Below are 26,376 nucleotides of genomic sequence, written 5' to 3' on the forward strand. Positions count from 1 at the left end.
TAAATGCATTCATGATTGTGTGATACTTCACGCTGATCAATACCAAAATATCCCTCATGCTCTCCCTTCTGCAGGTGGCTGTTGGTTCCCATCATCTGTATTTCATAACTTAGACCTGCATTTCTTTGATGATTTGCTAAACGAGAGCTTCCAGTCTGGCTGCCTTCACGTTGCAGGCAGTGGGCTATCTCACAGATATCAGACTCCTAGTTAAATCACGTTCCACGTAACGTCAACTCTCTGTTTCACATCACGTTGCACGTTGCACGTTGCATCACGTTGCACATCACGGATGAGGGCCTCACTTGCCAACAGTTTCAGCGAGAGGTTATATTCAATATAAATACTTTAGAAAGTAGAAGAGTGAGCAGCCGTCACCTATACCTCAATCAGTAATGCTGCGGGCGCATAATTAAACGAGGGTTCGGACCTCACCGGAAAATTTTGGCTGATTTTATTCTACTTTCTGATTGAATATCTCCACCTTTATTGATCAACACAAACAATGATCTATTGTGCCTTCCTTTGTGTCTGCTGGTTCCCTGTTTACCTAAATTGTGTTACTAGCACACAAAGAAGTACTGCTACGACTTACCTGCTGCTTCGCTGTGCGACAAGTTTCCGCACGTCCATAGAACGCTTTTCGCTTTGAAGTCACCAACTGCTAATGAAAGGGCTCTGATTATAAGCGAGTCATGAAGGAAGCAGTGAATAAATAAAATATTGACGCGTTTTTATTTTCTCTGTAGGTTGCGCACTCAAGCATTTACAAGCATGCGCAAGTTTACAACATATCGAATGTATTATTAAGAAAGCAAGCTTCTAAGACATGCGAATAAGGATCTAGACGCACAGGTGTGACGCCTGCCAGCTGTGCCTGAAATGATGAGCACAGTTTTGAGCTTGTGAGTTCGAAGTTCAGCTCCACTCGTGTGATTTCGCGCAGTTGTCAGCAGCGGACATCAGTTTCCATTCCGGTTCACGTTTTTTTGGGGAATCGTGTCCGAAATAGTATAGTGCGAATCTGCGCCTACGATCTGGAGTCATGCTAGTGAGAATTATTGCATTCATGCATGTCAAACTGTTAATTGACTGGACGCTGTAAATATTGCAAAGCAGCCAGGTTTCACGTGGACCATTTCTGTCTTTGTTGGTCACCAACTTTTACATTTTCGTCTGACTTCAGGCATAGGTTCATCTGGAAACCTTTCTGGAGGAACAAACAAAAAATCTCAAGAAGACTGCATCCACATTAGAGTGCGAGTCTGAATGTAAGCACCAAAAACGGTCACTTCGATCGCTATGAAAAAACGCGAAAAGAAAATGGGCGACGCCTGAGACTGGATCATATCGCTGTCGTCACCAGAGAAAAAAAAATATCCTTCCTGGCGCTTCATTTACTGTGGTTAAAATCCGAAGTCGAAGCTACACATTAAACGCCAAGGCCGCCTCTATGCGCTATAGGCGCACTTAGTTTCTGCATCGGGTTCCATGAACCTTGGCGCTCTCCATGGTATGGGTATAATTCAACCAGGGGCGCGCTAGTGAATTATCTGTCTGTTACTTCTTTTCTTGTTGCCACAAGCAGCAGCTTTTTATTGCACTCATGAACATTGTATCACTGCTGAAGAATACAGCCGTGGTTCGCACCGATAAAGCGAGTCGTATTTTTGTCATGCAGCTCATATTTCTCTCTTTCTCCCATCAGACGTTCCTGAAAACATATGGCAGTCACGTCAATCGCAGGTGCAAAGCTTAACAAAGAATTCATGAACCCAGCCTCATTTAACTCTCTACTAGCTCGCAATAGGGTTTGTGCAATATGCGAGACACCATGGCGCCGCGTTTCGCTGCAGTAATGTCAGCAATCGCCCGCATGGAACCATCCAGCTGCATTAACAGCACTTCACCGGAAATGTGCTGTTGGACTAGTAGGACTAGCTGGAATGAGTGAAGGAGAAATTTTCCAATTTCTCCTTCACTCATACAACTATATATATATATATATATATATATATATATATATATATATATATATATATATATATATATATATATATATATATATATATATATAGTTGCGCGTAGGAGGATGGTAGTGAGTAATGACTTCCTTATTGCATACTTGACGTCGTATATGATGGTGCACCTGCATCTGGAATAAGCAACACTCTTCAGGTGATCATTTGTCTGAAGTTTTTAGTTTTATGATTTGTATTTTGGGCCTTTGTGTATTTTATAACTTCGTTTTGCCGTCACCAGATACACAAAGTAGCCCTGCAGAGTGGTGTGTGTGCGATTACTACGGTCATTACTTTATCAATGTAATAAGGAACTGTTATATTGTTTTCTTGTGTGGACTGGTAATGAATAACCTAGTGGTTGCACATAAAGCAGTGGCCGCCATATTGCTCTATGTGGCAAAGAGATAAGGGATGGAGAAATCTAAGGAGATTGTCGTTGTCAGTTACTGCAATCTGAGTCTACTTCATTTGACGTCCCTACGCTGGTATGTCTGCGGACGACGTCTAGCGCAACATTGTGCAGAAAGTCCGTTGTCTTGTGCCCTATAGCGAAGTCGAGGTGGCGCATGGTTTTATCTGGAACGACGTGGTGCAGCACAGCCACATGCTGCATTCTGGATATAAGGTTGGCAACATCCTGCGGGGCGGCCATGTTGTCCCCCTCTGACGAAAAGAAAGCGAATGAAGACGTGATGCGTTCCACAGGGTAGGCCGGTGGTTTATCCTGCGAGAGACAGCCGAAAACTATACATGACTAGGACGCGCTGACGAGTTAGTAGGTGCATTTGAAACAATAGAGTGAAAATGTAGGGGGCACTTTGACGATCTAAAGTCCACAGAAGCGATAGCCCATTGTGACGTCATTGCGCGTGCGCAGTGCGTGCGGTTAAGATTTCTCGAGACTTAGGAAGAGACTAATCATCATTTATTATTTAACTAATGTTAATAACGAATCATGTAATTAGCATCATCTAATTAACTAAGTGCCATTGAATAAATAGCTAAATATCAGTAGTTGAATAAATAATGAACTAATTATCATTAACTAATGCTCATACGACGAATACTATATAATTGACTGATTAACTAACAGTAATGAAACCATCCTAATACTTCTGACGATCAACAGCTGCCGTGGATGCACGGACGCACGCACGGACAGGCCGGTGAGTCGTGGGACATAAGTCTTTCGCCTTAAAGGGACAGAACACTGGCCAAAATATGTCATGAGATTATGGTGAAAATGAAAAGATCTTGCCTCATATAGTACAGAACGAGCACTAAATAACAAAGAAAAAAGGCTTTACAAATCTAATTCGCCATTGAAAATCGCATAAAAACAACTGAAGCGCTATCTTGCTGAGAAACCGTATTACTTTCGTTGTAGTCCCTCACGTGCATACATCTCAGCACGATATCGCTGATTTTTGTAAGTGCACTTTGTTTTTGTTTTCTTCTAGGCATGCTTGCATATTTTACTAAATCTTGCGGTCTCTCCAGTGCGTCCTTAAATAAAAGTCAGCACTCTTTTAATTCATTCATTCATAAACCTTTATTCATGAGGATGACCTGAGCCCTAGAGGGTAAGGGGGTGGGTTAGGTGAGGTTGAGGGCGCCAGACTCCGACATGAAGTGTAGCAGGGCACTAAGCTGCAGCGCGAGTGACATGCTTTCAGCTTTTGTCTCTAGATGGAGCTACAGTGCTTTGAATTCCGTTGATGAAGCGATGATAGTGCGCACTAAAACCTTCGTCGACGAACTGTACTTTATTGTACCGTAGCAGCCTTGAGTATTGAAACTGAAGAGGACGCTGCATTACCCTAAAAATTCCTAATTACTGGCTGGAGAATGAAATGTATATTCGTTTTCGGTACATTTTTTTTTGTCGACCGCCAGTCGTCCTCGCGGTCGCTGCTCATGGTTTCCAGTATTAGGGTACATAAAAAGGGGCGCATGCACTGATCGAAAAATTCTCAGTAAAATTTTTCTACTGTGTTTCTACCAAAACCGCCATGGACTGAAACATTTTTTAGAGAGCAATGTTTCCATTGCACTGAAACAAAATTGATGCCTAAATTTCAGTGTTCAGTCCCTTTAAAACAGCACAAACAAGGCTGCACAAAGGAAGAAAAAGCGCACGCAAGCACAGAAGAGGCGCAGACTTCCAACTAATTTATTACGAAACACGTGCTTATAAGACGAAAAGTAGAAGCAGCGAGCGCAAAAAACAAGGGCAGAAGAGGAACTCAAACGACATGAGTGGCGCTTGTACAGTCCTGTTGTTGGAGTCTTCCTCTTCTTTTCCTGATCTTTGTGCTGCATCTACTTTTACTTAAGATGAACCACCGACTAGCCCACGACAAAACTTTCATGGATGGCGTATAAGATATCTGAAATAACTAGAAAAACACTATCGAAGAGATGGCCAGACGTAATGACAACAACACTTAAAAGGTGAATCATGGCTGCTTTAAACCCCGAACAAAGCATTCTAGAAACTCGATTTCCTGTCTCGATAGCGATAACGATGTTCATTTTGTTGCTTGCAAAGGAGTTCATGGAAGCTTTCCTTATTGCCAAAGGGGGCGAACACTGCTTCAGCTTGCTATCAGTATCACTATAGAGAGAAGAGAGAAGAGAAGGGCATGCTTGAATTTCACAGCCGGTCTGATTCTACTGTTGTCATTTGGTCGAGTATTTCCTGCGATCGTGTCTTTCTTTTTATGTCCATAAGCTTTATAAACTACCTTATGCATAAATAAATTTTGCTGGAAGTCGGCGCCTTGTCTGGGCTTGTGTGTGCCTTTCCTCCCGTCTTCTTTTCGCAGTTTGACTCTTCGGTCACAACATTTAGGTTATTAAAACATCGAGAGAGCGATGAAACAACCCGTTCTAGATCACCGACATTTCATTAGTGACATGCGACATTTCATTTAATTGGCAATAGAGGCTCTGTGTTCTTGATGGGTGTCAAATATATTTAGGTAATTTGGATGGTACCACGAGCTAATAGTTTTGGCCCTTCTTGGGTTTCACTGACAGGCAAATGAGTTCTTTCTAGCTGCCCCAAGGTACTGCGGACCGGTTCAAAAACAGAGTGAGATCCGATGCTAATTGCAATGACAGGTATTTGAATATATTTTCATTCTCACGAAGGGATTGTTGTACACGTTTGACTTTTTTTATTGTAGAATATCTGCCTGAAGACACATATGTCTACCGTCTAGTCTGATTAGCGAGAGCAGGTAATCCTGCCTTATGACCAGGAGTAGCTTCTATCCTGCGACTGGTTAAGTATTTTATTGCCCTTTTGTGGCATGGGAGCAGGTAACCTAAGAACACGTTCCTGTGCACATCTCTTGCGTAAAGCATGAAACGATACCACCTGGCTTCTATATCCAGCTGCCTTCATAAGGTGGACACCCTCGAACATTAGGGTCGGTAGCCACTGCAATCGGAAGTCGGAAGTCCCCTCTAACTTCTTCCAACCCCCTATCAACAGCGATCGCAAAATTCGAACGTAACCCGGCGTCATGCTCCTCGTTTGAGGCTGGCCACGCGTTCGCAGGTAGTTCTCCTTAGAACGCGTCGAAGACACCAGCACAGCGCCACCGCACTTTGCAGTGCTCTGAAATAGGGAGTCGATCCCCAATGTTGTCAGTATAGGTTCGGAAAGGCTTATAGGTTTTAGCAGCCCACTGCGATTAAGGCAGTCAGCGACACGCCATAGTGGACGCGGTTCTAGAGATTGCGATGGGGTTCCTTTTTATGCACTGGCATCGCATAGTACAGATGCTGATCGGTTTTCGTCTCCATTGAGAAACGGCCGCCGCGGTCGGGAAAAATCACGTGCCCTTGGATTACGCAGCCGGGCGTCCTAACGACTGAATGGCCGAGGAGGGTGTTTAGTGAGAACTAGAAGTCAGACACAGAGAAAGAGTAAAGCTCAAAGTCAAGGTTTTTATGCTTCCGCTGAGAAAAGAAATTTGCAAGCCTGAAAAGGCTTGAATCCATAGCAGAGTGCATAAGCCAGTCCATAAGTGTTTTTTACAGGCATGAGGAAGAGAGGCGCTTGCCGTGGCACTAATTGCAGTCACTCTTGTAGGTGCTGTCATGTATAAGCTATACTCCCCGACCTTTTGTGGCTATGCAACAAAAGATACAGAGCCGGAAAGCATGAGCTCACCGCGTAGCAGACTACAGCCTCTTCGTAAATTTCGTGGATCTTGCTCTGGTGTGTTATATCATTAAGGAAATACTTATTTTATCATTATATCACGATTGTACTGAAACCAAGCGTGTACTCCGTTACTTTACTGCATTTTAAAATCACTAAAGCTCGCCGAGCAAACGAGATGGCAGCGCCATCTGTCAGGAATATCCTAAGAATACGTAGGCTGCTTCTGCTGCATCTGCCACTGGTTTCTGTACGCTTTCGTGGCTCCTCCCAACTGTGGCTCCTCTGGGCAGTAAGAACGGCTGGAGAGTTGTATTAAGGGCCTCAACGACCGCGCAACCGCGGGTGAAGGAGGTGAGGCACGAGGCAAGAGCTAGGCCGTCGGAGGTCCACCGAGGAGCGGGCATAACGAAGGCTTTGCCATCGAGAGGATAGTCCAATGCCACGATGATCAGCTGCTCGCGTCCTGGGGGCAAAACGAAATCAACTGCTATACGTTTGTTTTGGTAGCGTACGCAACTCGTGATATTCATTAATCGCGAACTTGCGGTCGATAAAGTATTGGCTATTCTAAAGAAAAACATTTCTGTGTCGTTGGCGGCTGAAAAATATAATTTAAACCAAAGGTGGGACTGAGACCGAAACCGCAATTGAGGCCAGATATACCAGAACAATGTGGTGTAGCAACAGCGTGACGGAAGCTCCAACCGCGTAGCTTAGCTGCATAGCCAGAAAAAGCTGTCCGAGAGTATAGGTGCAATGAAAAAGTGCAAAATTAGAAGAGGGGAAATGACTTGCCTGACCGTAACGTAAGCGGTTGTCTTCTTTACCGTAGTCATACATAAGGAAATCTTGAGACTTGAATATCTGAAAATATATTCGGCGTTTCCAATTAGCAGTGTGTGTTGTATGTAATGATGGCTTATATACTCACTGATTAAGTGAGCTACATGCTCTCAGTTTAAAGCTCTAAGTTTCAAGACAGTGAAAATAACGTGCGGCGAGCCCCTCATCTGATGCTTTTCGGTCATTCCTGGCCAAACGGGTCGAGGTGGCTCTCGACCTCATCAGATGTTTTCAATAAACCGTATGCCTTTATATTGGACCGCCTATAATAAGTATCCCTAATACTTTGGCGAAATAGTGTTTTCTGGCCATTTGACAGCCTATATCGATTTTCTCAGCGGTGTGCAAAGCTTTGTTTCAGTAGAAAAAAATAAAAATGAAAGCAAGAAGACAAATAATTCACTTTTAAACTTGAAGAGTTTTTAAATATAATGAACGTGCACTGAGGCTTCTAATCACACAGAAAACCATTTGCAGAGAAAAGTATTTGTGTTGTTTCATTTCAGTGTTTTTTAGTTCCAAAGCACAGTTTTTTATATATTTTACTCTTTCACGATATAAGCAAGCAACATCATATGTTTCGCCGCTTTCTCTAAGATATGTACTATCTCATAAACTAAAATACAACACGTTTTTTCAGCCACAAAACAGTGTGTTGTGTCGTGTATTCGGGCATAGGTTTCGTACGGAGGCGTTCCTAGTAACGACAAAAATTATAGCTAGTTCAATGCTAGCTTCTTTATAATTTTGCTTAATAGTTTTTATCGGGATCTTTTTCGTTATGAGCGGGAAAAACATTTTTTTAATTTCAGCGCCGCATCTCGACCATGGTTGCGCCGCAATACCAATGCACCGAAAAACACGGCCGTGGCTACGCTTGCAGTTCTGTGTTTGCTTTACATGACGAATGATATGGGAGACAGCGTAAAATGAATCGTGGAGATCATCTGTGCGGCCTGCGTTCTACTGCGCCACTTTTCAGCCGGATCCGACTCACTCGCTTTGCCGGCAAATTTTGCGGCTGGAAATCTTCTCTCAGTAAAGAAGGCGCAATACAGGGCTTATTCTAAATACAGAATTGATTCGTTTGGACGTATAAGCGGAGTAAGCAGCGTAGACAGGTGTTTTATTGCAATATTGTCCCATAAGATCTGGAATTTACAATGGTTTTAGTAACACGATACGATTATATGCTTTCAAGAACATTTATACCGAACGTTATTGTTTTACACGAATTGCGAGATGCTCCCCCCTCTCCCCCCTCTCCCTTTCCTCCTTCCCGCAACTCAATGCTTCGTGCAGTCCCCGTGCTACGTGCCGCAATCGGATCGAAACGGAAGCAATTCTGGAAAAGCAGCATACTGATTGTTTTCGCGGATCTCAAAACCGGAGATGACGGTTTCATTGATCATGGAAGAAAGATGTGGTGGTTCCACTCGGTTTGTTAGTGAAACTCCTTTCTGGAGGAGTAATATGTAGTTCCAGGTAGAAGTTTGGTGAAGGATGATGGTTGGAGGTTAAAAAACTAGCTCTGATTAAGTTAGGCGTCTTTTTCTTCCATGGTGCTTTTGAGCTGCCTGCAGCGATCAGAACGCATAGCAGTGATAACTACTGAATTTTCTTTCAATTTAATTCATTATTACTATATCTGTGCTAGGGTACATTCCGGCGTATACGTAGAGAAGGAGGTCCCAGTCAGTGACTGTATCGGGACTTCCTATGAATGACAGATCAAGATCAGTATACAAAACCGCAATAATGCAATGTAAATTAAGGTAAACATAGACTATAAGTATATTGATACTATATTTATAATAAAATAAAATTAGTTTGCACCATAAAACGAACTGATAAGATAAATCGAAAACCAAATAGAACAGCGATAAAAAGATATCCATAAACGGGCATAACTGTACAGAGTTTGAACATCTTAAACAAGAAAAAAAATACATACAACGCAAAGCTTATATAACATACAGACGTTGTCAATTGTATCAGTTATTTTCTGTAGATAAAAAGAAACGTATAGCTTTCGGGGCAAATCTGTTTTTGTAAAGAAATTTGATAATGGATAGTAACGCGTTCCATACGATGATAGCAGAGAAATGAAAAGTTTCTTTCCCATAATTTGTTCGCGCTCTAGGAAGTAATAAATTTTTGTTTTTCGCAAATTGCGTTTGGTTATCGTTTTAGTGAAATTTGTTCAGTAAGTAATACTGGAAGCTCGTCGTTTAGTAACTTGTAGAAAAATTTGCATAGGTTATATTAACGAGTGCAGCAACCGCAAGGTTCCATGATTATGAAGTTCACTAGGTAATGCGTACTCAGCTACAGCAATTAAGCCGTTGCGACAGTAGTCATGACTTCGTGTACCGATTTTGATTTTCCAGCCGGTCAACACATAGGCTTCATTGACACAGAGCCCCCCCCCCCCCCCCCCCTCCCGGAGCGCTCTTATCTCTTTGACGTTTGCTGCAGAGTGCTTCCGGGGGCACCATGTTACTCTCGGGAGTCGGCAAAGCATACTGAACAGTTGTTGCTGTGGCTGTAGGAAGAAGAGAAAAAAATGCACGGCCTACTACTGGCTCTGTAGCTGAGCGACCTCCGCTAGCTCGGGCAGACATAATAGAAAACACAGAAAAAAAGAAAATAAAGAGGGAGAGAAAGACACGCGCAGCAACAGCCGTCGTCCACCACCGAAGCGGTGGCGGGTGCAATGACGGCCTACAACAGATAAAAATTTGGTGGCAGGCTAGCCCCCGCCGCAAGCGGTGTTGACCTACCGGCCCAAACCCCGTACGGCCCGGGACAGCTACCTTTCACCTTCGAATACTGAGCAGTGCCATGGCGGTACGGAAAAACCATGGCTCGAAGCGAGGCACTAAAATTTTCTGGTGTGCCACGTCTCCGGGCATCAGTTTCGTACAAAATTGCAGCTCAGCTTATACCTAGTTGCTTTGAAATTCTGCTCAGCATTTTTGATGAAAGCCTTTCTTGTTCTAAGCTAGAAAAACGTTTTTAATTTCAGTGCTTCACTAAACAGTGCCATGGCGGTACGGAGAAATTATGACTCGAAGAGAGGCACTGAAATTAAAAAGGGTTTTCTAGCTTAAAACAAGAACGGCTCTGGCAAAAATAGCTCAGCAGAAGTTCAATGCAACTAGGTATAAACTGAGCTACAATTTGGGGGTTTTCTTGAAATGCCTCTGCACGAAGCTGATGCCCGGAAACTCGGCACAGGAGACTTTTTTTAAGTGCGATATGTTTGTCTCAAACTTGTTATGTTGCATTATACTTTAACACAATAATTGACCTAGCACGTGCTATAGAGATGCTGCGAAACATTTTATTTTGCTCGCCAATGTCGCAAAAAAAGTATAAAAAAATTCAAGAATCCTATATTTCTTCCGGAGGTAGGGGGGGGGGGGGTGGTATATTGAAACAAAACAGCACAAAAAATATTCCACTAGGATTGCTTTTGTGCGAATAAAACACTGCCAGCACAATAATTATTATTAACAAGTTTCAAGCGGAAAGGTAAAATACTTGATGTTTTGCACATGTTTTACTGACTAACTTTTTCAGACCTCTGAGAAATTGCAAGGGCTGTCACATGACCAGGTAGTTAGTAAATCGTTCAAGTGATACTTATCATCGCACACAGTATGAACTGTACAAACATCATTGGAAAATATCGCTTCGGAGTAGAGAGAGAGAGAGAGATAAAATAGAATAGAAAGGTAGGCAGGGTAACCAGGCGATGCTCAGTAGTTAACCCTACGCGCGGCGAGGGGATCAAAGGGAGAAAAAGGAAAGAAAAAGCGAGATTGAAAGGAGTCTAAAACATGTCCAGAGATTTATAGTGAAAGGGGGTAAAGTGCGTGCACTTAAGGTCTTGGTCTGAACCCCGCGTTCTTTAAAAGCTTGAGAGCCTTGACTGATTTAATTTATGATGAAGTAATCCAAGGGCCTAGAATCGCAGCTTCAGTAAGAGCGCGAGTGTCCAAGCGGTGGAATGTATCAGCCATGAAGGTACGCTCAGCTCAAATTGAAGCGGTCACAAGTATGTGCGCAATAGTTCCAGTACGCCCGAACAGTTGGAGAGTGTGCCATGCCGATAAGATGGGAATAGGCGTTTGTAAATGCTACTCCTAGCCACGTGCGGCACAACATTGCATCGTCACAGCGGGGGAGGCCGAATGGTACGTGCAGTTGAAGTAACTGGTCAAAGTGGTGCGAGCGGGACGTGCAGTCTCCAGGCGCTGACCATGTTTGTCTTGTCACGTTTCGAGTGATGAGTCAAAAGTGTCTTGCTCCGTCGGCTCTAGTCAACGGTATCTCGACAATGTTGGTTATATCGTGAGCCGATCGAGCAGCATCGTCAGCTAAGTTGTTGCCAACACTTGCACAATGGCCTGGTATCCATCATCATCATCATCGTCATCATCCTGACTATACCCACTGCAGGGCGAAGGTCGCTCCCGTATTTCTCCGCTTAACCCAGTTCTGTGCTAGCTGTATCCACTTGAACCCTGCGAACTTCTTAACCTCATCCGCCCAGCTAACTTTCTGCCGCCCCCAGCTACGCTTTCCTTCCCTTGGAATCCAGTTTGTTATCCTAAGCGACCATCGGTTATCCCCTCTTCGCACGACATGTCCTGCCCATGCCCATTTCTTCTTCCACTAGAATGTCAGTAACTTGAGTTATATCTGACCCACTCTACAGGCTTCCTATCTCTTAGTTACCCCTACCATTTTTCGTTCCATAGCCCCTTGGGTTGTCCTCAACGTAAGTAGAACCCTTTCGGTTAGCTTCCACGTTTCAGCCCCATAGGTGAGTACAGGTAAGATGAAACTCTTGTATACTTTCCTCTTGAGCGATACAGGTAAGCTGCTAGTCATAATCGGCGAGTGCTTCGCAAATGGGCTCCATCCCAATCTTATTCTTCTTGTTCTTCTGGTAGATTATTCTTGACCCTCGTGTAATGCCTGGTGGTGTAGATGTCAAACCACCGCTACATGGTTGCACATGGTTGCCATGACTAAGTGATTGAAATTATTATAAGGCAGGTTTGGGAATCATAGAAAACAGCCAATTTCTGAGGAGCTTGTTCAAAGATATACTTTACAGCAGCACGAATAGCGGCCTGTTCTGCTCTAGTAGAAATAGCCTTATGTGAAATTAAATGATAAATATTTGCTTGTCTCGCAGGAACGATGATGGCGCATGCAGAACTGGTAGAGGTTACACAGCCATCTGTATAGACGTGATTGCGGTCCCAATAGTCGTTGTGTAGCATGAACAGTCTCACTTTCCGAAGAGCTGGCGTTGATAATTTCGATTTCTTCGATATCCCAGAAATAGCAACGCGCACAGTTAGAAGCTACAGACACCACAGTAGGGACGGAGGGCGTGCTGCCGGAGTGAACTGTTTTGGGATTTAAGACTTGTGAATTGCTATGATGTTTCCGAAGGCAGAATGTTGTCTCTGCAGAGGCATCTGCACAAGGTGATGCATGAAACCCTTGAAATATGTCGTATGTGCATTCGCACATACGACATATTTCAAGGGCTTCATAGCAGGGCAATATACTTTGAAAGCGGGTGGTCTTTGGTGAGTGCAATACTTCCCAGTGTTGGTGCGCTCCGAGGGAGGCCGAGGCATGTGCGAAGGGCCTTACCCTGTACTGCCTGGAGGGCAGGCAATTTAGCTTTAAAAGTGTTTGAAAGTAAAGGTGTACTGTACCGCGGGAATCCTAAATATAGTGTTCTGTAGAACTGCAGCATTTACTGTACCGACGAGCCCCATGATTTTCCGCCAAGAAAGCGGAGTAAGTGAGCGATGAATGTTAGCCGTTTGTTCGATAGGGTGCAATGAGGGCTCTATGATATATTTCGGTCTATCAGAATCCTTAAGAAATGATGCGTTTTGTAGTGAGAAATGTTATGACCGTCGATGCATAGCGGATATCCGTTCAAAGAGTACCGTGTAAATACCACTAGCGCGCACTTTTCCGGTGAAACGCCGAGGCCTTGCATCTGAAGGTAAGACGAAGTTATTGTTGCTGCCCATTGAAGTCTTGCATGCACCTGGAGACGCGTCACCGAGGAGGTTCAAATGCAGATGTCATCGGCGTACATTAATATCTGGACGGTAAAAGGGAGGTTCTCTGAGAGGGCGATGGGTATTAGATTAAACAAAGCAGGGCTGAGCACACCACCCTGGGGCACACCACGGTGGGTATAATACGCTGAAGTCGAGTCAATTCGTATTGAATAAAAAATGATCTTCTAGCCAGGTAATTCTTCGTCCACGCAAACATCCGACCACCGATGCCCACAGTTTCCAGCACATCAAAGATGGCTTCATGGGCCAGGTTGTCTAGGCACCTTTGACATCATGAAAGAATGCAACGGGCTGACACTTCCTCCGTTTCTGTTGTTGAACCATGCATGCGAGGTCGACGTCGTTGTCAGTAGAGGAGCGACCCCGCCAGAAGCCGGCCATTGCTTTGGGGTATATTGCAGAGTGCTCGCGGTACCACTCAAGGTGCGTCAAAACCATTCGTTCCCCACGCAACTGGAATCTATTGGCCTGTAGATATGAACTCGAGCGGAGATTTCCCTAGTTTTAGTAGGGGTATCAGACGACTAGATTTCCATTCCTGTGCAACCACACCGTCGATCCAAGAGTGGTTGTAATATTTGAGGAGCTCTTATGGCGCGTTCTCACCAAGATGGGACAGCGCAGCGCATGTGTTTCCATCTTGCCTTGGTGAAGACGAACGCCTACATCTTGAAAGAGCAGAGCCGAGGTCCTCGCGAGAAAAAATGGCATCCATTACTGATTCCCGTGAGGCATGAGGAACATGCTGGGAAACCGAAGTAGTCATTGCCTCTGCAATTGTCTTACAGAGGTCAGTTGCTACCTCAATCTGTTCCCGATTTTGATATACAGCCAAAGCAAGGAACGGCTGTCTAAGCTGTGGAGACGTATGAAGGCCCCGCACAGTCCGCCAGATTCCAATTGCTGGCAGAAAGAATTTCAGCGCTGGTCTGCCAATATATTCATTCTTTGCTGAATTTTTTTTTCTGTATACGCCTAGCCGCTCTCAGACCAGTTAAGCACTTGGTTCGTCTGTATCGTCTTTCTGCTCGTATTCGTGCGCGTGTTTCTGCGTTTATGCTGGAATGTGAGAGTGCAGAGTTTTTTGTAATTGCGGCAATGTTTGTTCAGGGACAAGTTGATGTGTGTTCAAGACATGTGCGGCATGTTGCGTTTCACGAGTGTTCAGTGTGTGAATGGTCTCCTAAATAACTGGGACCACAAGTGAAACCTCACTGTATTATGACATCATCACCTTTCGTTCACACCATAATACTCTTTTAATTCCTGTTCCCCCCTTCCCCAGTGTGTAGTAGCAGGCCATGGTTTCTTTACCGCCGGCTTCCCTCTCCACCTTTCTTCTCAATAAATTACGCTCTCTCTTTGCTCGCCGTCGAAGAGCACGTAAACGTTCTAATTCGAAGTCAAAGTCACTGCGTATTTTAGAAGGCGAGATGCGATTACTAGCAGCAGTCATAGCATTTGCTATACTTTCATCTAACCTGCCATTGAAGGCTTCTTTGCATGCCTCCTCCATGTATTTTCAAATACTGTCTAGTTGATGTGCATGTGCTTAGCTGGGGCGGACGCACCAAATGAATTTATTTTGATGTAAGTAGGAATGGGGAGGGGGGGGGGTTATTCTTATGGGTCTCCACATCGGTACAAGGACCGAGAAACTAATTTGAGGTCCAGGCAGCTGCTGTAGGAACAGCCGCATAGGTAAGTAGGACTACCGTAATATATTACATATAGGTCATTATGGGAAACAATTAAAGCCAGATTATCCCCTTTGGCATTGATTCTGGTTCTTTCCCGTAGTAATTGGTGGGCGTTAAAATCACCAGTAATTATCTAAGGAGTCCGGCTTGCCTCCGTGATGTCCTTCAGCTTTTCACAGTCCAATTGTGAGGGGGGAGGCACATATGCTGCAATCTGTGTGAATTGTAACTTTTTCTCTTCACCATAAAACATGCGCACTTATTTTTCATTGTGAGCTGGGACTGGGCAGCAAACGTGCGTCATATAAGTTCGGATGTACCGTCTTTGACAAAAGTAACCAGGCTGCGCGTTCCGCTTCTCAGTCGAGTAGCAGAACATGGGTACCTCTTCTGAAGCTGCAAATATGTGCAAACTAAAGTTGAGCTCCTGACCTCACTTCTCAATAAGTTGTGATTGTCTGAGAATTCATGTTGGCTTTAGAATACAAGCGAGAAGCAAAACACGCAGCCTGGTTACTTTTAGCAAAGACGGTACAGTCGTGAGCAAAAGTAGCATGCAACACTAAGTCGATGACGGAGGTCGGGAGAACAGCACGGGAATCCAGTGTAGTGACTTCGATAGGGACAGCGACAGTGACACATGCATGTGGATAAAATGGGAGAACGTCGTGATTGTCTCGATCCCTAAAAGCTGTTGCTAGATGAAGTCGTAATGCAGTTTTCCCTAGCTCTACCACTGTTGGAGTGTTGTATACCACTTTTTCGCACGACTGTACATCACGAATTTGCTGTGCTCTGCGCATTTTGGAGCGAAAAGATTCGTACTTTGGTTAAGTACGCAGATGCCAATATCTGGAAGCAGTTGGTGAAGACGTATTGCTGCCAACTTTAAATTCGCGATTTCAGGCCCCTTGCGGTCCACTCAAACAGCGTGGAAACTTCCACTGGAAACGTCCTCACAAAACGTGGGAAGTTTGCCAGTCATTGTAGGTTAAGGATCCTGAAGTTCTGGACCGAGGGAGTTCAGCACCACTAAGACGCTTCGAGCAGTTCGGGATTGTAGAGCCTGTAGCAGACGTCGAATGGTGCTGACCAACTTCCTTAAAATCCCAAGGGTTTGGCGTTCTTGCTCCGGGAGCCCGTTCTTAGCGGTGGATATGCTTGATGATGGGAGCTTACGTCGTGATGCCTCAGGAGCATTTAAGCCCTTGACTGTTGAATATTAAAAAAAAAGAAACTCATCCCCAGTTCGAATTTGTTTAACCGCTATGCGTTTAGCGCAGTAGCCGTACGGCAAAAACGCCGTGGGACGATGTGCTGCCGCAGTACCGATACGGCAAAAACAGTCAAATGGCTAATGGCGGAAGTGCTAGCTAAGGATCCAGCCACAACGCCGCCTTGTCTACCTGGTCCTCATTGTCCATGCCGCGCGGACGGGTCACGCTGGGATGAGATGGAACCTGAGGAGGGTGAAGAGGGGGCGCCAGCGGCGCGCTTGCGCTGCTATCGTTGGCATCGGCCTGTCCGGAATTTTTCTTGCATCGGGCATGTCTTCTGCGAATAACGGCTGCGGCTTCGCGGTGTGTAGAATTGTCTTGGGCCGTTGGTTTTAGGACAGCCCGCTCAGGTTTCATCCACGGGTAATCTCGAGATGAGGCGTCATGGGGACCATTGCAATTTGAACACCTCAAATCTTGTGTAGTACATGACTCAGCGTAATGTCATTCGGTACAACGGAAGCACACCCTCACGCTGCTACAGACTGCTAACATGGCCCATTTTCGTCCTTTCTGATATTGTAGCGGCTTTGCTATGAATGGCCGTACAGCGTTAAAAAAGTGGCCTACCTTCACGTGTGATGGCAGGCTGTCGGCTTTGAAGATAATCTGCAGACAGCGAGAAATTTCCAGACGTGGCACCCGAAGAATCACGGTACCTTCTTTTGCTGGCTTCACGAGTATGGGCAGATCATCTTTCGTGAAAGCCTCGTCGATCATAGATTACACCGGAACAAGACTGCTCGCCAAGAGAGATAACTGTATGTACTGGTATGCCTCCGAGTTCATCGATGGACCGCAGTGATTCGAGCGCAGCAACGGGACGGACGTTAACTGCAACGACATTCTTGCGCGAGTTCACCCGGACATTAATAATTTCGTTAGGCACAATGGCCTCAAGTTGCACAGAGACAGCGTGCCCTTTAAGCCGCCTCATGTTGTCAGACTGATGCACAGGCAGGATGAGAATTGTGTTATTTAGTGCTTCGCCATTTGTCTTCACCGTGGACTTATGTGGTGACGAAACGAAAAAAAACCCCGGGAGCAGTGATAATTTAAATTGTATGAGGTTAAATCAAGTTTGTAAATATAAATATTTAGGTGTTTACATCTCAACTAAAAGGGCAGAGGCAGGTTGATTATGTTGCATCCAGATCTGTGAAAGCTTTGGGCCTTCTGCGTAGAAATGTCGGGTCGTTTCTGCTATACCTATTAAAGAATTATTGTACACGACCAATCTCAGAGGTCAATTCTTGAAAATGCTTCCATAATTTGTGATCCTATAGTGGCGCGAGACACAGGCAAATTAGAAAGAGTTCAGAATTTAGCTTCTCGGTTTGTGTCAGAGATTTGCAGAAAAGATACCCCTGCCGAGACTTTGAAGAAAGAATCACGTGACGGCTCGCCTGGCATTCATTGGTTATCTGCCGCTCCATGCTTTGACGGCGGTCTGGAGTGGGAGTAATTTTTTACTTCGACACACATTTACGCCACATACGGACCCATTGGCAGCATGACTCCATCCTGGCGCGACTGGTGCTGTCGAAGCCCCTTGAAAAGCTCCCAGTGGGACGAGCACGCGTTTCTCGAAGCTTCGTCAATGTGCGACCCATGTCTTCGTTCGCCACGCGCTCGAATGCTCGAAGACGGAAGGCCCTGTACGAAATCACCCTGACTGAACTCCTGAATCTCTTCGCCCACAGAGGACACAAATCCCTCGTTGTGAGCACCCGGAAGGGCAACTATTACAGCCTCTATTCTATGGCAGCAACGTAGAAAGCATCCAAGCTCGCCGGGCGGAACGACTGCGCGAACAATCACGGCACGATGCCAAGGTCTGGGCTGTAGACGGCACTGACTACGCTGGCCATTAAAATACTTTGAAAAAACTTAATACAGCTACCCCGGCTTACATTGTCATGCGGCAATTTAGTTGCGTCTTCCTGCCATAGCAGATATCAACTGACTTAAAATATGCCAAGTATTTAAAGCCTTACAGGTAAAATTATAGATATGTGCGGGAGAGTGCAGGTATGTATAATGTTAAAGTGGTCAAGAGCTTTTGAAGACCACCTATAGCTCTGGGTATTTGCGTCAATGGGGAGATCGATCCGCTCGGATTGCCATAGTAACGCAAAGTTGCGCGCTGGTTTGTCAGAAATCGATGGTACTACTCTATATCTCAGAAAACCTTCGGGAAGCACCTTTTTATTAGTGTTCTTATCTTTTTGAACTTAAAATGTTGTCTGTGTTGCCAGTGCTTTTTTGTCATTAGGACGCCACAACCCATCGGTATCGACGATCAGACTTGTTAAGACCGGTGTTTGCATCTGACTGGGCCTTCCACTTTCGATGTTTACGCTTATGTAAACAAATAATAGCATGACATCAAACTGTTTCATTTGGGACTTGCTCCAGACTAAAGCACGCTACTATATGGTGTTCAGGGGTTGTTTACTGGTGCGCATAGTGGCTTGCTTTCGCCATGCTGAAAATAAGGACATACCTGGTGATAATGATGGAGATTTTGCCTGGTTGTGCCAATAGGGTAGTGACCCACGTACATCGGCATTCGTGTCTGGAAGAGCGAATTCATCATCAGTGACGACATTTCAAAGTTTAACTGTTGTGGTCATTTTGTAACTACGGTGTATCAAAACAACTCTGAGGACGATTACGACATTCCGCAATGCGAAACTTGAGCCCTGCTGTATAGCTTTTGTTCTCACAAAACGAGAGAACTCGAGCGGAGGGCGCGGTAACGGGAGCTTGAGAAAGTGTGTGTATGTGTGAGATAGATAGATAGATAGATAGATAGATAGATAGATAGATAGATAGATAGATAGATAGATAGATAGATAGATAGATAGATAGATAGATAGATAGATAGATAGATAGATAGATAGACAGACAGACAGACAGACAGACAGACAGACAGACAGATAGGTAGATAGATAGATAGATAGATAGATAGATAGATAGATAGATAGATAGATAGATAGATAGATAGATAGATAGATAGGTAGATAGCTAGACAGACAGACAGACAGATATATATGTATATATATATATATATATATATATATATATATATATATATATATATATATATATATATATATATATATATATATATAGATAGATAGATAGATAGATAGATAGATAGATAGATAGATAGATAGATAGATAGATAGATAGATAGATAGATAGATAGACATACAGATGGACAGATAGATAGGTAGATAGCTAGACAGACAGACAGACCGACAGACAGATAGATAGATATATAGATAGATAGATAGATAGATAGATAGATAGATAGATAGATAGATAGATAGATAGATAGATAGATAGATAGATAGATAGATAGACAGACAGACAGACAGACAGACAGACAGACAGACAGACAGACAGACAGACAGACAGACAGACAGACAGACAGACAGACAGACAGACAGATAGATAGATAGATAGGTAGATAGCTAGACAGACAGAGAGACAGACAGACAGACAGACAGACAGACAGACAGACAGACAGACAGACAGATAGATAGATAGATAGATAGATAGATAGATAGATAGATAGATAGATAGATAGATAGATAGATAGATAGATAGATAGATAGATAGATAGATAGATAGATAGATAGATAGATAGATAGATAGATAGATAGATAGATAGATAGATAGATAGATAGATAGATAGATAGATCATTTGTGGATGCCGAGGCTGGCACTGTGCCCGTCGGGCTGTCTCGGGTGTCTGATGAGCAAGCGGAGGAAAGTCCGTGGCTCTTCCTTCTCTTCTCCTGAGAAATTCTCTTCGGCTTGTGACTATTTCACTTTGTGCCACGGGCGCTGCCGCGGCTGAACCGCCGAGCGGGTGCGTAACAGCTGCACTCTAAAAGTAAAAATACTTAATGGTGCTGGCATTTTACCTGCGTACCGAATACCCAGAAAATAATTGAACGCCTACGAACAGCCTTCAGTGTTCACTAATATGTAGCGAAAATTTATTTCTAGAAGCAGCGTCCCAAGCGAAGTAGATCGTAAGTACAGGGAAAATGAAAAAGCAGTGATCAGGCTGCTGTGGATAGTGTAGAGTGAATGGTTCTCCCGCTTCCTGCGAAGGAGTTCTTGCAAATTAAGTGTTAACGCCAAGTTTTGAGATAGCCTCATAGTGCGTATAATCTATTTGCTGTTTGTTAAAGGCTTAGGATTATTACAAACACATTTTGGCCGTCGGTTGCGTTTGGTGGTAGCGTCTAGACAACATCATTCCCAATTAGAGTTGGCAGTCAATTTGCCCTCGTAATACTGCCTGTGATGCTAGCATTTCGGATTTAGCTGACCTGGTGGGGCCATTTTCCCGGATAACATCCCTGTTTTCGAACCTCGCATTAGAACAATTTTACAGGGCGAAGCTCTTTGGCGCTCGTTCCTGCGTTTCGCGTCGGCGTCGCCGTTGGCGTTGCCGTCGGCCACGTAACATGGTGACGCCATAGGCCATGACGTCATGAGGAGATTCAAGCAATAAGAAGCCGACTCCGCCGGGCGTTCGATCCAGGCGCCCGGGTGGCGACTTTAATTTGGCGCTTCCTCTAACGCCGCACCACAAAGCATATAGAAATAGACGCAGTACAGCAGGCATCAGCTGCGTTTAAAATTGGTTGCCATCAAAGCGAAGGCGCTGTATCTGTCCCAATTGTGCGCGTACACCTTAACCGAGCTGTAAAGAAAAGGAGAAAGGTGGCAGTGATAAAACAGAGAAAGAGGTGCCGTAGTGGAAGGATTCAAACGACCACAAAGCTTCCTTCATGATAGTCAATAATTGTTAGTGGAGTGTTTCTTGAAGGAATATGTGTGAAAATATAACAAAGTTGTTTCTAACTGTAAATAAATATCTTGCTCCACTGCATCAATCTATATAAAAGGTGAAACAGCTGACGAGCTGCGCTCAAATTTCGTACGAAGAAGTAACATAATCATTGGCAAATTTTTTTCACCAACAAAATTTCTGTTCAAGCGCTTGCGTTAAAGCGCATGGGTGAAGGCCAATGGAGAACCATCTCCATATAACCTGATTGGTACGCCGATTCAAAGGTTTACTACAATTAGTATTTCGTATGTAATGATTTCAAGCGATTTAGTGCGCACGTTAGGCTGTTTATCGTGACTCTGTGCTGTTCTAGGCATAACTTGCATCGTATGCAGTTGCTGAAACATATAGTCGGACCTTCTTGAGGTTAGGATGCATAAAAGCGATGACTGGCATCTGTTACTTACAATTTACCAGACAAACTTGCCAAATGACGCTAATTTTCGCAGCATTGATTGTAGGCAGGCCCTGGGGAGCGCAATGATCTCTCCTTTTCTTTGTCTTGCGGCAGAGTAGCGCGAGGCGGTCGGTGCTGGCGCGATAATATTTAAAATCGGAGGCGGTACATGCTCCATTACAAGATACATATTCCAGTGAGGCGCGAGAGTGAGAAACAAATTGTCGTTACCTTCAACACACAATTACTCGCGAGTATTAAGGTTTTCTGGGGCAATAAACCTCACTGGTTCTAAGACACTGTACGTAAACTTCAATGCTTATATCAGCGGCCTCCCGCAAGGACTGCAAAAATCTCAAGCCGCACTGCAACCAGGTCCACTCTGAGAAAATATTTCTAGTTAAATAAAAGAAATCAGCTGCAACAAAACAAAATCATACTGTGCCTGACCAAACTGAACAGTACACACACTGCTGTAGAGCAGATCGCATGCAGCGTCAGAACACCTTCCACATCAATCATTAGTGGCCACCCGTGTGCTTTACAATTGGAATGTAGCAACACGGTGCGAATAGCACTCTGTTCATAGCCCCAAAATAATTAAAATATGTTGCACTTCCCAGTAAACGTATATTTACTAAATTCCACAAGCATCCATGCCCTTGTGCCGTATATTTCACCTGCGGTGACAAAGAACGAAGCGCGTATTGCAAAGCGCTGCATCTGCTGTAAAGAGCCGCTGAACTTGCTGCTGCGATGAAACGCATGATAGGACGTGTCCGCTAAGCTTACTTCTGTGCAGAATCATTATTAGGTGCTGTATGGCACTCCACATAGGTTTATTCATTATTTCCCCTATTATTTGTTATTATGCCCATATCTCCCCCATATCTGAACTTGCCTTTCTGCCTCCTCATTCAGTCTCCCTTCCCCCCTCCCTCCTCATTTTGAATATCTCATTCCCGTACATAGCACTTATGTAGTGGTGGTAGGTGTCGTAAGTTTTCTTTCTATAAAACAAATTATTACTGACTCCCAAAACCTCAAAAATTACTTCATTTTGACGAAACAAGCAAAACGTCGTTTTCAAGCGACGCTTTTTTAAGCCTCCCCATGTTTATTTTCTTTACTTTATTATTTGTGATGAACCCTGAATCCACGCAAGCTGTTCTGCCTGCGCCTGGAGGTCACCTGGTTGTAAGCATTCTATGCTCGATGCGTCGTTCTCCGCTTACCTCGTTCAGCTGGTGAGGACTGCTCAACAAACACGACGTGATGACCGCAGTGCAGATCAGTCCTCCGAGAATTCCGCATAAGGGCTTCACAACCGGATTTACATTTATATAACCGCCCTTGTTAAGAGGGTCGAATACCAGCTGCAAAAAAGAGGTAGAAGAAGCTGGCGATAAATAGATAGCGGTTATAATGCGTAATCAGAAGGATACTTCGTTTTAAATATTCTCAATTACAAACGCTCCTCCAATTTTCATAATTCATGGGTGAAAGCCTAACTTCGTGGATTTCTTCGTTTTTATAAAGGCATCAAGAATCAGTGTGCTTAGTCACAGGATGCTGAATAGTTTCCATTGAATAGCCCACAACGCTCTAACAATTAGAATGTGCAGTTGAACAGGATGTGGAGAGATCGAACGTCGTTTAGAGCTGCTGTTTTTATGCGCTTTTCACTCTCCTATTTCATATAATTGTTTAAACCAAAATGAGTATGGGTTGGGCTTTAAATTTGGCTAAAGCCATATACGACTTAACCCAACATCAGCCTCACTAATGATGCCCGGTTCATTATGAACAGGACGTCATCACCATTTCAGGCTCAGATCATCACTTTCAATATTTGACGTGATCACTAATTGTGGTCTGTGTTTGTGCGGTAATGCATGTTTCTTCTATTCGGAAAAGAAATTCCTAAGCTGAATGAGTCACCAATGGGGATGTTTAGTACAGTACAGTGCCAAAAAGATATCGGCGTAAGACGGCTATGCCTCAGCTGCAGTTTTCCGTTGTTTGAAAGCAATACGTTGCACTTTTTTAATTTTTTTTACTCACCTTTTACATCCAATGCAGTATTGATAGCACACGAGCTGTTCACCGTCTTAATTAGTCGCGAACGAATTGTACCCTTTTTGTAGTTCGTCAGGGGCTATGAATGTTGCTTAATAGGCAGAATAATGTTTCAATCTATTTTTGTGCAGCACATCTCGCTTCAGCCTTTAGTTCACAGATATCCGAGACACTGACTACTTTACGAACAGCCCTAGCGTCCTTTCAAAACATAACAGCAGGTGATGGGTAGAAGATTCTCAGAGACAAAACAGGAAGAGTACTTCTCATTAAGAATGACTAACGTTGCAGTGTATTTAAAACACCGTGAGAGATGATGCCTTGTAGCTTGCGACAAATATACGCATTCGAAGAAGAATTGCACCTTACAACTGGGAAAATGGCTCTGTCGCACCTAATGGAGCATAATGCGCTAGTGCATCATCAGGCAATCTGACCGCAAATAGCCTTACGGGCGGCGCGAGCAAAAATAGGCGCAACTCGCATTCATAGATGAGCATATACAACAACACTAATAGGACCCACGTATCCGCGCTACACCGAGACTATCAGAAGAGCGATTATCATAATTTTTGGCGGCCACAAACTAATAACCTCATTTCTAAACTGGTACTGCAATTCATCTATAACAATTTGCCATAAGGCAGATAAAGACTCGAGCTGATTATGTATGCCGTTACGCTTTAAACGGTCTTATTGCGCCAATAAAAGGCGTGCGTAATTCTACTGACTATTCGAATTTTTTCTCATTTTTTCTCGTTGTAGCTTGACCAAACATCTGACTCGTTCTTGCATGGTTATAGGAATCCGTGAGGCTGCATATCACGGCTCATGGACCAGCATTTGGCCCAAGAGGCAACGCGTGTTTTGTAGCGGGAGCTTCAATGGCCACACTTTCGCTGCCGGGGCGATGGTCGGGGCGATGGGGCGATGGGTCGCGCCGGGGCGATGGCCGAGCAGTGGTCGCACCGCTCCACATCACACCTGGCGAGCTACATATGTGATGTAGTACTAATGACTGAGGGCTAACTAGTCACTAACCAGTGCTAAATAATGGTTAACTAGTCACTAACCAGCACTAACCAATAAGTATATAGTCACTAAGTAGTAATTATTAGTCATTAGTCATGGCAAAACAGTCGTGAGTAATGAAAGCGACTGGCTATGGCGTCATAACATGGTAGCATCATCGCCTGTGACGTCATGACGGGATGTGACGTTGTCTTGACGTAACAACCGATCAATTAACCAGCAGTGACGACATAATGACGTCACATCTGTTCATGACATCACTACTGGTGATTACGCCACCAGGCGATTCACGCATATACGAAGTTCACCCCACCGGGCGTTAGATCCAGGCGTTCGGCGGCGCCATTCATTTGGCTCTCCTTCGAACGCCAGACTCAGTGCAGCATGCATCATCGGCGTTTCAAATTTGTTTACAGGAGAGTAAAGGTGCAGTATCTGTAACATTTCTCCACCTTAACAGATTCGTAAGGAAAAGAAGGAAGGTGGGAGTGAAAATAGAGAAAAAGGGTACCGTAGTGGAGGGCTTCAGACCACCGCGCAACAGACGCTTTCGGCTCATCGCACTTTAGTGGTCAAAAGCACCCCCTATAGCATAACAAAGCTTTCTCTCACTGCTAAACATGAATGACTACAAGCTCAGACAGGGAAACGTTACTTGCGCTATGTATATCCTGGCATGGCTCAGCTAACTGCAATATTTTTAGCAGTTACTTTGGATGCTCATTGACGATAGTGTTAGCAGACTTTAGTTGACATAAAAACGAATGGCTCTTAGGGTCGTGGTAGCTGGTCGCACGAACAAAGTCACCGAAAAGTTAAACACGAGGTTACAACTGCTGCAACTTTAACTCAAACTTTTCTAATTATACGGATGCGCGCATTGCCCGATTCTCGAAGATGACTTGTATCGTTTAGAGAACGTGGGAGCATGTGAAATCTTTGCATCGATGGCAGCCACATGTGTTTGCGCGTCTATGTTATTGCTACGCTCCTTGTCGTTTATCAGCACACTCATGAGATGAGTAGATACTATGTGTCTCAACAACTGGAACGTGCCAAGATATTTCATACCAGAGTCGACAAGACGCCGACATTTCGGCCTGCCTGCCTTACTCCTTGGGAAAAATTACTGATGGTTTACTTTGGGTGAACCGAGTGAGAAGTGGTACATCCACAACGGTTTTGCCTGACGCAGTCTGAGATGTGAGGCAGCGCCGACCGATTGCGCCGCGCGGCACTCCCGCCTAGCTGCGTCGGCACGGCGCTGCTTGTAGAGACGTTCTTCCCGCTTTTCCGGAGTTCCGGCTGATCTCTTCGCCCTCTCTTCTGTTCATGAACTTTCCGTAGACTCACCCGACAAATCGCAATGCTGCATGGATTGTCAGAAGAGGCTGAGCGCCTGCTGCATCTCTTGCGACGACACGCTTGTTTAGCACCGGACTCAATGACTCTCATTGTTAGGCATCTCCGTAGCTGCTATTTATGCTAGCCTGAATGCTTAACGTCCCAGACTAGCCCGTGAACACATGTGGACTTCGTGCCAGTACTCAATTAGTAGGCCATGACGTCATGACCTAGCACGTGAACAGCGCACATAGACTTATTTCTATGCGCGCCGGCGCTCCTTCTATTATCTACTCAATGGCGTGACGTCACGCACTATTACATAAACGCCGCGTTTCGGCTCCTCAGCAAGACAAGAGTTGGTCACGTGACCAAAGATTGGTTGTCCTTGAAGCGACCTTGACGTGACCGTGACGTACCATGCTTGACCTTGCTTTGACTTTTGAACTTTACATATGCAGTGGCTTTAAAAACGGAGCCTTTGCCCTTGGCT

At 44.5% G+C, this 26,376-nt stretch overlaps 1 protein-coding gene across 1 annotated transcript in view; it reads right to left on the minus strand.

Annotated features, from left to right (window-relative positions):
* Positions 1 to 2,404: 2,404 nt before the first annotated feature.
* The window catches only part of LOC146209436 (gastric triacylglycerol lipase-like), a 58,552-nt gene continuing 34,580 nt past the window's right edge, over positions 2,405 to 26,376 (minus strand). The window contains exons 6-9 of the mRNA XM_084580339.1: positions 22,664 to 22,804; positions 18,659 to 18,730; positions 7,000 to 7,068; positions 2,405 to 2,748 (exon numbers count right to left, since the gene is read on the minus strand). Coding sequence (XP_084436465.1) covers positions 2,464 to 2,748; positions 7,000 to 7,068; positions 18,659 to 18,730; positions 22,664 to 22,804 — 567 coding nt within the window. The 3' untranslated portion in view covers positions 2,405 to 2,463. The remainder of the gene's footprint in view (positions 2,749 to 6,999; positions 7,069 to 18,658; positions 18,731 to 22,663; positions 22,805 to 26,376) is intronic.

This window comes from Amblyomma maculatum, chromosome 1 (assembly GCF_055883805.1).
Source record: "Amblyomma maculatum isolate TAMU_Amacu chromosome 1, ASM5588380v1, whole genome shotgun sequence".
NCBI lineage: Eukaryota > Metazoa > Arthropoda > Arachnida > Ixodida > Ixodidae > Amblyomma > Amblyomma maculatum.